This window comes from Lacerta agilis, chromosome 12, assembly GCF_009819535.1.
Source record: "Lacerta agilis isolate rLacAgi1 chromosome 12, rLacAgi1.pri, whole genome shotgun sequence".
Taxonomy (NCBI): Eukaryota; Metazoa; Chordata; class Lepidosauria; order Squamata; family Lacertidae; genus Lacerta; species Lacerta agilis.
This window is the reverse complement of record NC_046323.1, coordinates 42,400,944-42,413,920: the sequence shown is the minus strand read 5'-3', so window position 1 is coordinate 42,413,920 and position 12,977 is coordinate 42,400,944. Positions and strand designations below refer to the sequence as shown.

The 12,977-nt window shown below is 44.2% G+C and overlaps 1 protein-coding gene across 3 annotated transcripts in view; it reads right to left on the bottom strand.

Annotated features, from left to right (window-relative positions):
- The window catches only part of ADARB2 (adenosine deaminase RNA specific B2 (inactive)), a 373,028-nt gene extending 366,303 nt beyond the window's left edge, over window positions 1–6,725 (bottom strand). For all 3 annotated transcript variants that reach the window (XM_033165589.1, XM_033165590.1, XM_033165592.1), the window contains exon 1: window positions 6,143–6,725. In XM_033165589.1, coding sequence (XP_033021480.1) covers window positions 6,143–6,242 — 100 coding nt within the window. In that variant the 5' untranslated portion in view covers window positions 6,243–6,725. The remainder of the gene's footprint in view (window positions 1–6,142) is intronic.
- Window positions 6,726–12,977: the final 6,252 nt, after the last annotated feature.

Genomic DNA, 12,977 nt, shown 5'->3' with positions numbered 1-12,977 from the left:
GCCCAGATAAATCATTTACACACACACACACACCACAAGTACAAAATTTGTAAACAGTTGGCAAGATGTGAGACAGAGTTGGGTTATAAAGCTGGGAAGAAATTCAAGTTCACTATTATTCACACAGCCCGGGTAATTCTGTAGAGGGTACTTGACCAATATGAAAGCAGCTTCCTTTCCTCCTCCTGAATTTAATTATTCACTGTTATTTAGCAATGTTCCTTTTCTGTAAAGGGCTAATGTGGGCTTCAGTGAAGTGCAGCAAGAGCAATGGGGTGGAGTATAACTTTGAAGACGGGGAAATAAAAGGGGGTTGTTTTGATGGAGGGAAATGTTTAAGCAGAATGCAGATTCTACGTTCAGTAGTTTTCTTCCTGGGCACGGCATTTCTGTCTGTCCTATTGTAAATAGGTAGCCCGTGCAGCACACGAAAACTAACAAAATATAAATGGGCGATGGTGGTGAAGAACAGAGAAACAGTGTTTCTTGCTGAGAAAGTTTTTCCTCTTGAAAAAGAAAAACACGCATAGATATAAAAAGGAAGAGGCATAGGGAAACCCATAGAGATTTCTCTTTCTATCATTTTGATCTTTCATTAAACATTTGTGCACTTTTTTTAAAAAAAACAAATAAATGCAGGCATTTCACACATGTCAGTATCAACTCAGGCACTCCCGTCACCAAATCTTTTAAATGCTCCATTCATCTCAGTTAATAAGCAAACTCTGCTAGAGTAGCCGGAATACAGGTGGAGGGCAAGACTTCAGCTGATCCAAGAGGTCTCACTCATTTGAAGAATCATTTCCTGAGTTTGGATACATGTACAATTACAAGGCTGAGAAACACAAAAACCCTTAAAAAACATGACCAAATCCCCCCCCCTTTTTTAAAAATACATACTGGGAGGGAAAACAGGTCAAGTACTCAAATAAGTGATTAATTTCCTTCATTGTACATTTTAACCTGAAGCCCATCTACCTTTGTTGTTGTTGCCAGAGTACTTCGTTTTATTGCTCTTTCCGACCTTCCCCATTCATTTTATTCTCATTTTTGCTAGAAAGAGGCAGCTCTACTATTGATGATATGGAATCGTGAATTCCACAATTTCCCCCTCATTCTAAATGTAAGTTCAGGCATTGCAAATTGCTACCTAAGACATCTCTAGAAATCAAAGGTGATTGCGGAAAGGAAGCCGGGGTGGGAGAGAGGGAAGGGAAAACCCAAAATAAGATGATGGGTATTAAAGTTTTAATCAATTTAATTTTAATTTTAATCTCCAAATCCCACTCCTTGCTCACAAGCTGTCGGGGTTGTGGACGTGTAAAGTAAGATAAGGTGTACATCCTGAAGCCCGACACCCAGCCTATTGTGTGTGTGGGAGGGAAGAGACATTTGTCCCCGAATCTAGCTCAAGATGGAACACGCACATTTATTACCTTGATGTAACAGGGAGAATGCACAATGGGGATCCGCATGGGCTCAGTAGCCTTTTCCTTAGCAGTTCTGAAATTTCATTAATTTTCACAGAAATTTCATTATGCCACATTTTTGTTCCCACACACACACACACTCTACCTGGCCGCATATATTTTTCTCTCTTGTTGCCAACCCTTTGTGTTTGCTCTGCCAGTGTTAACCTTGCCTCTCCTTCCAGACAGTAGCATTTAACTTTGTGTGTTTACTTCTCTCCCTGCAAATGCCTCAGATTTAGTCTAACCCCGGGGAGTCCACATGCAAACAATGAGTCAGCTTAATTGCTGCTGGGGTACAAGCAAACAAAGAAAAAATTCAACCCACCAACTAATATATATATGTGTGTGTGTGTGTGTTTTACTACTAAGTGGTGTCTGAAAGTTTTTTTTTTGTATACTTGCTTATATACACCTTTGCCATCTCCAAGGGCTTCGTGTCCCTAAACAAGCTATTTTTAGAAACCCTCACATGGCTGATGCCCAGTTTTGTACAATACATACTCCACAATTTCTCAGCATGCTTATCAAAATCTGCCGCATTTTAAAACTCATCACCCAAAAAACATCTCCCGAAAGCTGAGCTTTAAATCTAAACAACAACAAATTCTTCCAAAGCGCTGGACCCGTTTTCCAGAGTCAGCTCACACCACAGACTGACATTGCAATAAATTGCTGGAGAGAGAGAGAGAGAGAGAGAAATATAATTCTATAAATTTCGGCACTCATTTACTTTAGGCGGATTATGGAAAAGGATAACATATTTACCTATATCCAAGCTTCCCACCCCTCCTTCCAAACGATGAAGCAAATATATTGCATGCTTACAATCATGTGCCAGTTGGCTGACAGTAAGTATTACCTTGTTTCTAAACATCACTCCGTGCAAGTTCTATTGAAATCCATAGGGTTTGCTTTCAGATTACGGTTTCAGATTTCAAGAGGCAAGCAGAAAAACTTACACGTTATGCATCTGTGGAAAAGGCGTTTGGTAATGTTTGAATTTTAAAATCTTCTGAATGATTTAGAGTTATCCATTCACTTTTATAAAGACAACAGAACAAGCACACAACAAGAACATAATACGGCCCAAGCTAAGCACCTCTAATTTTAGTTGATCAGAGCAGGAAAAGTTACATGTATCCTTCTGTATCCCACTGAAATCAGTGTGACTTAAAGGAACTTAACTTTGGCTGGATCGGGCCCCATGAACTAAGCAATATTACTTTGACGTTTGCAAATCATGCGGCGGATTTACCTCAGAATCAGTCACAGAAGTTGAGAGGCTGCTCAGGCAGATCCTTTAGTTTTAAATATATACCGATTTTTTAAAAACTATTTCATCCAATGTAGAATCAAGGTTTCTCTTCTCCTGAGCAAATTCGCAATAGCAAAGTGCTTCTAAGAAGAGGCAGATACTTGGAGGTTGTAAATTACAATACTAACTTTACACCTTTGCAGTGTAAGGGAATCCTAGAAAGTATATCAGGGGGGAAATGAGGAAACAGTATTATCAAATGAAGATCAGCCATTTTAGCTTCACACGGGTGGTTAAATAAACACCACACCTTTGCAGCATTAAATGTCAATCCATCACACAGACATTTTAAGCAGAATTCTCAGTTTTTCCAAATATAATCAATGCACATTTGTCAGCCGAACAGCGAGTGTATATGAGCCTTTTTCTTTTCTTACGCTGTTCAAAGCAATGCTGAAATGTATCAAGGTATCACCAAGCATCTAAATGATGAAGTGGATGTAAGCAATTTCTGCAGAGATAGGTTGTTGCTTTTAGCACTCTAAAAGTAGTAGAGTATGCAGTAAAATATCCTTTGGAGCATCATTAAATGTGCATATCATTAGAAATATTTCACCATTTCCCAATAGAAAATGGTATGTATGTTACATAAAAGCACTTTCCCCCACTATACAATGTTGATGCATTTTTTTTCTTGAAAAGCAACAACAAATATTCCTTCATGTTGTTTATAGAGATCTGCTCTTATCTGCCGTTTATGCAATTATTGCTAAATAAACCACTTCTAAACCCTACTTGGGACTACTTAGCATCGTATTGCCTCTAAGGCAGACTGAACACCAATTTACAAAACTATTATCAAACTATCAAATTCAACAGGTTGAATATCAACTGGGTTTTAAATAATTTATTTTTTTATAAACCCAGGTTTTTTTTAAATGTAATTTCCATTGTTGGAATACATCTATATCCATCTTGTTTTATAAACTGTGGGTCTTCAGGAAGAGATCTATTTGTCAAATAAGCTCTTGCTACCTTTTATCCGAAAAGGTAACACAGATATAAAACGGTCCCAGAACATAGCTCTCTTAAATGACCGAATAATGCCCTAACATAGTTATTAAGTCTTTGAACTCCTAATACCATACTCCTATTAACTGTCCTCAAAGTAGCCAACATATGTCAAACTTGTTCTTTTCACTAGTAATCCTTTGTTGCTCAGTAGGCTAACACTAAAAGAGATTAAGTGGAAAGTGTAAGAAATGAGGGAATCTTCATTACAGGGGTTTTTTTCCCCCTTCAAATGTATTGGCTTAGAAACAGAGCAGCCTTGTGAAATTTGCATAGGAAGCAATCTTAACACAGAGATATTGGCTGAAATGAATTATTGATTCCGTTCAAGAGACAAATTTAGAATGTCACTAAGTTTAAAATTCCTAGAAAGCAGACACAGCTTAACTGACATGCACTTTGTACAACAGATACCTTACAGGTAGAATGTGAAATCTCAGGCAGAATAGCAAGTGCTGGTGTAAGAGTATGCAATGTTGGAGATTTAACAACTGAAAGAAACTCCAAAGTTTTATAGTTTTATTTGCGACAACACCCCCCCCCCCCTGATGCTTCAAATACTATTTCTGGAACTCAGGGCACTTCCAGAAGTTTCTTGTGCAACTGAAGTTACAAATAAGATTTTTTACTTAAAACCCAAAGAGGAGATTAAGAGGGCATATACAAAACTTTTCATTCACTGACCTTCCTACAGACATAACTGACAGTTTAATTTGTCCATGGCTGCCTGCTATGGAAAGTTTTAACTGACAGAAGATATAGCATAGAAACAGCCCAATTAAATAAGGATGGATTTGTTCATTCTAAGCATCTCCCAAAACTTGTCTAACCACCATATATACATATTGTGGCCTTGATAATACGTGAGGCAACAATTAAAACACAAACTTGTGCCACCTATATCTTAGGCCTCTGACAGACTGACAGCTTAATTCTCAGAGAGGGAAGAAACATTTCCATCCCAACTGCAAAAGGAGTCTTGAGGTGATTGAGTGAGCCGACATAAACTTATCTAAGACAACTCTAGACTAGGTGGAATTTGCTGCTCCGATAAGAGACTTTGGACTGAACATCTCTGCAGCAGAACACACTTCCCTGAGTGAGATTCTGCCTTACTTTGTGCCTGTCACTTGACTTTCCACTATGATTTCACAATATCTTTAATGGTAACTGTGAAGACAGCATTAGCAATCTGCCGGCACCGTCTCATCCTTCCTTTATGAGGAAACAGGACAGCTTTGGGAAAACCTTTAATCTCAGGCAGACTTTAGCTTTTTATGACATCCGGCAGCTTCTCTCCTTTCTTTTTTGGATTAGGATAATTATTCCTCTGCCGTTTATAGAACGCTGGTCCCCTTAGAGAATCAGAACAGCATTTGCACACTCCCTAACTTTAAAAAACAACAACAACAAACCTTGGCAGGAGAAGCCCATTCACAGCAAGGGCGAGAGAAATGATTGCTGCCAGGTGCAGTCTGTCCCCCGATTGGGGGCCTTTTAAAATTGCTCCCCCCTCCTCAACTACACAAACCCTGCTTCTTTGCTTATAAAATACAACCCCGTGAGGTGAAACGTGATCAAATGAGATGCCATTATCCTCACACCTTTTTAAAAACAAACGACCAGCTTGCAGCAAGAGTACATACTTACCGTGTCACAATCAACTGGGACGGAGATTATAGTTATTTTATTTTTTATTTTTTTAAAATGAGACAAATGAAAAACCTACAGTCTGGAAACCTTTCAGAGTCTCAGACTAGTCCAGATCCCCCACCACCCCGCTCCACTTTCACCCATTTTACGAATCATGTGATAATTTTTTTTACCTCTGACAGGGTCAAAGGAATCACCTGCTAGAGATGTTTTGACTTGCGCTGCGGAATCTGGCTGTGTTGATGCCAGCACATGGGAAGGAGGGAGAGAAAGCTCTTTCTCTTCCCATCACTCTTGGCTTTCGCCCTCCACAAATAACCCCCCACGTAAGATATATACTGTAACCCCCCCCCCCTCTTTACAAGCACACTCCGCCTGCCAGACATTTACCTGCCTGTTTGGGTGGTGGTGCGGGGAGGATTTCGGAGGTAAACGCAGGTGGCGTGAAACAACTGAGACACCCCATCCCCGAAACCAGACGCTCAGAAGATGCTCGGGCGGGGTTGCAACATCGGAACAAGAGTACCAAAAAGCCAACCCTTCGTCCCCGTCCCCGCAGTAAGTCGGCATAAGCAGGGCGTCCCCCGCCCCGCCAACCTCTCAAATATAAAACCAGGAACGAAACAGAAGGCTAAGGCAAAAGGGAAATTTTTGGGAAGGGGGGAGTGATAAAGAGGCAGCGCTTGCTTACCTTTCCTCTTCGACCGCCTCCTCCGCCTCCTCTTGGACTTGCATTTCAGTTGGCTCCCCGGCCCTCCCGGTGCTCGGCCGGTGCCTAGGACGGAGGTCATCGCCGGTAGTTGAGGCAACAAGGAGAAGCAGCGGCAGCGCGTTGGCTCCGCGCTCGCCTGTCTCGGGGACCGCGCAGCGAGAGCGAGAGAAGTCGGCTGCCTGCCTGCGACGCCCCCTCCCTGCTCCGGATCTCCCGTGGTGGTGGTTGTGCCGCTGCCGCCGCTTGCGAGGTCTGCGAAGCCGGATGGGACTTTTATGAACCAGCAAACCCAGAGCAGCTGCGCGCGGATCGTGCGCCTCTTTTATTATTATTATTTTTTCCTTTTGGCCAGCTGCGCTCAAGTGCCTGCGCTGCGACGCTTCCCAAGCTAGGGATGGAGAGCGCGCCGGGCGCAGGTAGAGTTTCCAAATAAATGAATTAAAGGCGACGACCGGGAGGCTCACCTGTGATCCCCTCCCTCTTCTTCCTCCTCGGCCGCTTTCCCTCACTCGCAAGGCGCCTTTGCTTTATCAGGGGCTGGAAATGCACGGCGCCCACTTTTTTTCTCTTTTTTTTCTCTCTCTCTCCTTTCTTTCTCTTTCTTTCTCTCGTTCTTTTTGTTTTTCCCTTTCCTTTCCTTTTTTTTTTTTTGCACCTCTCTGCTAGTTGTTTGGCCCCAGCAGCCACTTTGAAGGCGATCATGCAGGGAGCGCGTCTATTTGCTGCTGCAAAGTCTAATTAGATCCAATCACAACTGTCTCCTGGCTCTGACATCAGCAGCACCACCAGCAGAAGCGCGCGGCGCGCAACCCCCCCCCCCCCATCCCTACCACCAGCCACCCCCGGTCTCCATCCATCCATCCCTTGTCAGCTTGCACACTCAGCTCCCATTGGGGCTGATGGATGTGTCCGGGACCTGATAGGGAAAGAAGGCAGAACGGGCCCGGAGGGGAGTTGTTGTAGAGGGAATAAAAAAGAAGACACAAAAGCCCCACCGGCAGCTTGCCGGCCGGTGTACTACTACTAACCGGCGGGAGAGTTTATTATACAGTCGGGGGGAAAAGGAAGGTTGACAGCTATGGTCCGATCCCAGGATACATCCTCCCCCGTAACGCACCACTGCCCCATTTGGGAAAGAAGTGCGACCCGCGCAGTTGATGGTTTTTGTGCGCGTGCGCCTTACTCCCGAGTAATCGCGCAAAGAGATTTTCAGTCTGATGGTGCCGTTCTTGGCACGTCTAAGTCCCACTGCGTTCCACGAAACTTACCCAGGTGCAAGAATATAGCCATGAAAAGGACAGTAGCCTACACACACAAAAATGGCCAAAAATCCCCAGCCTCTTTCAGTGCTTAGTTTAGCCTACTGGAAACTCCCCCCCCTTTTTTTTACTCCCCTACTTGTAATTTATTTATTTTTACTCATAAGTTCCACTATGTTCCAAGGAATTCCATTTACAGTTTACAAACCACAGTACCAGAAAGTGCAATCCTTAGCTCAGTCACCAAACAAACCCCAAACCAAAAAGGCTTCCTATGCAGTTTCATTCCTAGCCTTGTTTACTGAGAAGTAGATCCCACTATGTTCACTGGGATTCACTCCCAGGTGAAAGTATAAAATACTTAATAAATGATACCGTACCAAAATACACACACACACACACACACAATCCTTCACGCAGCATGTCTGAATACACACACACACAATTTTCCTCGGGAAGGATTAGATGGATGGATGGATGGATGGGGTGCACGCAGGGAGAATATGGCAGCATGGGAATAACAGAATCTTAGATTTATGGACTTGGAAGGGATCCAAGGCGTCATCTAGTCCAGCCCTGTGCAATGCAGGAATTGCAGCTAAATAATCCCCGAGGGGGGGGGGTCCATCCTGTTTCAGAACCTCCAATGAAGGCAATGCCAGATTAAACCCCGTGGAGGCCCCTAGGCAGTCAAAGTCTGGGGGGTGGGGGTGGGGCTTGCAAATTATCTCCTAAAACTAAGAAAGCTTGATTGTAATTTTCTTTCAAGATCAAATCAAAATTATTTTGATCCGCTGTTGTGGGGCCACTAAAAGGTGTGGGGCTCATAGGCCAGTGCTGAACTCTGCCTCTTTGGTAATCCAACACTGATTGAAGGAGAGTCCTCCACCTTCCTAGGGAGTCTGTTCTGCAGTTAAACAGCTCTAAGGAAAATGCTTTACACTGAGTTCAGATTTTGGGGCCATCTAACTCACTATTAGGGACGTGGGTGGCCCTGTGGTCTAAACCACAGAGCCTAGGGCTTGCCGATAAGAAGGTCGGCGGTTCGAATCCCCGCGATGGGGTGAGCTCCCGTTGTTTGGTCCCAGCTGCTGCCCACCTAGCATTTTGAAAGCACGTCAAAGTGCAAGTAGATAAATAGGTACCGCTCCGGTGGTAAGGTAAACGGCATTTCCGTGCGCTGCTCTGGTTCTCCAGAAGCGGCTTAGTCATGCTGGCCACATGACCCAGAAGCTGTACGCCTGCTCCCTCGGCCAATAAAGCGAGATGAGCGCCGCAACCCCAGAGTCGGACACGACTGGAACTAATGGCCAGGGGTCCGTTTACCTTTACCTATATATATTGGAAGCTGCCCAGAGTGGCTGGGGCAACCCAATAAGATGTGTAGGGTATAAACAGTAAAATTATCATTATGGAATGGGACATCCCTATTTTCATCGGAGAAATGTTGGAGGTTATGCAACAGTCTGCAAAACTCTAGGCCAGAGGTGGGAAATGTTGTTGAACTCCAACTCCCACCGGCCACAGCAGCCAGAGTAGTCAGTGGTCAGGTATGATGACAGGAGTTGGAGTCCTGCAGCATTTGCAAGCTGACAGCTTCCCCATCCCTGCTTCCATCTGCTTTATGTGTTGTTGTTTTTTAACATGGGAAACAGGATGGGCTGCTGGCTGGGGCTGCTGGGTGTTGTAGCCCAATGTGCCATGCAAAAGGCTGTGCTTGCAGTGCAACGGCTGGATGAGGATTCATGTGTTAACTGAGGTCATGTAATTGCCTCAAGAAGTTTGGAGGCTGTGGTCGTTGGCATGTACTGTATGGAGATGGTGTAGATTCCCACCTCTCATCTTCATCATCATCTTCATCATCATCATCATCATCATTTACTTGCCCCTCCACCCATCGTCTTCCCAGTCTCCCTCCCTTCCCCCAGCTCTTCCCCCTTGTGGTGCTGTTGGAAGAAACAGCTGCCAGTTTCACTTCTGCGGTGAAACGGTGTCAAGTCAGGATTCATTAAAAAAAGAAAGAAATGGAGACGTGCCTGTTCCTTTCCATGCGGTGTTGTGCAGATGTTGCAAAAAAAAAAGAAGAAGCTTGCTGGCACAACTGGCACCCATCCCACAAGGAATACCCACCTGGAAGCACCCTAGATCTACTTACTCCATCCAGAAATAAGTCCCACTGTCTTCAGTACAGCTTATGCACAGGTATGTTTGAACAGGGTTGCAGCCCTAGATTCCTTTAATTCTCTATTTTGACACAGCTAGGGAGGAAATGTGCTATTCTGTACAGAACAGGGTGACCAGGGTTTTTATTATTATTGTTAAAGGACAAGGCTTATTTGTCTTCAGTGTCCAGTGAGATTCCAGCTGGTGCCAGATGTCTTCCTGGGGTGAGGAAAGCAGCACCCGTTGTGAAATAATAATAATAATAATAATAATAATAATAATAATAATAATAATAATAATATAATGAGCATTTATATACCACTAGGCTGTAATAAAACCTGAAAGTGGTTTAGGAAAATAATAAAATACAGTTAGCAGGGGAAACAGTTAGAAGCAAGAGTATTTAAAACAATAGAAAATAGTTAAAAGCAACAATAAGCTAAAACTAGATGAAAAAACTTGACAACTTCTACATGTCTGGGTAGGCTTGCCTGAACAAAAATGTTTTGAGCAGGCGCTGAAAGGAATACTGTGGAGATGCCTGCCTGTTGTCAATAGTTAGGGAGTTCCAAACTATATATGCTGCCACACTAAAAGGATTGCTTTCTTACAAATTCAGAACGGTATGACTTACTAAACCATAGTTTATGGCTTAGTGCTATGTACAAACATGGCTGATGAGCTGATAAGGGAAATCTTTTTTGGTTTTCTTAGTTCAGAGCAACGGATGAGGGGGGGGAAAGGAGATGAAGAGGTTCTAAACTGCTGTGTTTAGGAAACCGTGTGATGAGTTGATGGGTACGGAGAGGCTTAAGCAAGCCAAGAAAGAAGGACAGAGAGCAGGAAAACAGCTGTCGACTGAGAAACTCAGGAACCATGAAATATAAACGTTGGCAAAACAAAAGTTAGGCAACAGATTTAAAGGCACAGGGGGCAACAAAACTGGTTTCCTCTTTAACCAGTCTGCCTCACCACTGCTCTTTCCCAGGGGACACCTTTGGGATTCTAGGGCTGAACCAAACCAAGTAGAAATATCCTCACGCAAACAGTTACAGCTCAAATTCACTTGCCTATGAAATTTCCCCGCCATCACATTACCCCGTTGGGATCCTGCAGGATTTAAGAATGCTAGAGAAAGGGGAAAAAAAGGACACTCAAGCAATCAAAGATCAGGGAGGACAGGGATCAAGCTAGACCTGTTGGCATTCCCTCCTCCATATAACTATTTGAGGTACTGAATCCTGGTTCAGTGCCAGATCCCACAACTGCAAGGCTGTTCAGAAGATACTGGACTACAGAGGTTAGCAAATGAGCAACTTGTTCCAACAAATATTGGGAGCAGACTGGAGCGTTTAAGCCACTGTCCCCAGACCACCTCTTCCAGGCTCCCTTTCAGAGCCTTAAAGGGGCACCCCTATGGCTTGAAGATGGCCACTTCTTCTCCATTCCATAGCCTCCTTGCACTGCTGGACTGGTCATGTGCAGTGCAACCTTTGGAGGAGGTAAGATCCATGTCAGTGGTGAATGTGGCCATCCTACTAGAGTATCTTGTGCAGTATGCCCCCCACCCCATATAGTTGATCATCTGAGCAGTGCGGTTATCAAGCAGGGCACAGTGGTGAGATTTATACATTCCTGTCCATGCAGCAAACCTTTCTGATTTTCTCTCTCTTGTTGCTGCTGCCACCAAGGTCAATGGTTGCTGCTGCCACCAAAGGATCTTGAGGGGGCAGGGAAAATTGCTTGAGCCAGGGGTTAGCCACCCCCTGCCCTGCCCTATATTGTATTGTGCTTATATCATTGATTAGCTGGACTGGAGGGATGACGGCACAGCATTTTTCAAAACTATTCCAACCTGGTGGAGGAAAAGCTGTTAGAACCTGTTCTGCAACCATTCTATGAGGTGAGGGAAGCTGTCAGTTTGGCTGAGATAAAAACATCACATAGGATCTGGAGATAGGAGTGGTTTTGAGGAGCAGTTTGATTACTGAGAAATGATCCCAGCAGGTAAAGAAGGCAAGGGCCACAACTGAGGAAGGGTATCAATGGAGACAGCTTTCAGAAATACAGGAACTTGAGGGGAAAGTAGGTGAGTGAGAAGGCTATTTTGGGAGAAAGAGATGAGAAGAATGGAGACTGAGGCAATTTCACAACCTGATTTGAGTTAAAGAGTCAGTAATTGGGTTGCGGCTTGTTGTTGTTGTTATAGGAGAAAATGAGGGTGTGCAGTCTAATGGGCAAAACTATCTGGTAAATAAATAAAAAGGTAAAGGTACCCCCTGACCCCTAGGTCTAGTCGCAGACAACTCTGGGGTTGCGGCGCTCATCTCACTCTATAGGCCGAGGGAGCTGGCGTTCGTCTGCAGACAGCTTCCGGGTCATGTGGCCAGCATGACTAAGCCGCTTCTGGCGAACCAGAGCAGTGCGCGGAAACGCCGTTTACCTTCCCACCAGAGCGGTACCTATTTATCTACTTGCACTTTGATGTGCTTTCGAACTGCTAGGTGGGCAGGAGCTGGGACCGAACAACGGGACCTCACCCCGTCGCGGGGATTCGAACCGCTGACCTTCTGATCGGCAAGCCCTAGGCTCAGTGGTTTAGACCACAGCGCCACCCGCGTCCCTTGGTAAATAAATAGATCCTTGCAAAACAGCCATACAATATGTACTGAGAGTCACACCTGCTTTAATCATCAGTTCCCATGAAGACTGCATTTTAAGTTTCAGAATTCTAAACACAGAGAAGGTGGAAATGCTGGACACCTACTTAGCCCCTGTCTTCACCCAAAGGGAAACCAGGGCCCAACCTTTTGATAACAGAACAAATGATGCAAGGAGGGAGCTGCAACCCAATATAGGGAAAGAGGTAGTAATAAGGTGGCAATGAATTGAAATACCCAGGGCCTGTTAAGCTGCCTCCATCTGATAAGCCTGATAAGGGCCTGATAAGCTGCACCCATGGATGGTCATCTGTCATGTGTGAGCCAGTTGAGATTCCTGCACTGTAGGGGGTTGGGCTAGATGAGCCTTGGAATCCTTTACAACTCTTACAATTCTATGTCATGAAGCACCTGTCAAAGTATTTCTTCATCCATCTCCTTAAAAGAGTGATATTGGAAGCAAAATCTGCGAACTCGGAGGCAAGAAAAATTATGCTAAATTATTCACATTCTGATTAATCTTTCCTCTGCCTGCACTTAGTCTTGTGAGAACAGCCGGGCCATATTCATCGGGGCCCCCCTTTAGCCTTAAAAAAATAAAAAATAAAGTCAAAACTCTCTGGTCTCAATCTAGGTCATCTCCCCTGGTGTGAAATGGTTTACTCTCAGTAACTTTCCGGTTATTACAAACTTGTTATTTTGAGTCCTCGATGCCTGTGAAGCTTCGCTGAG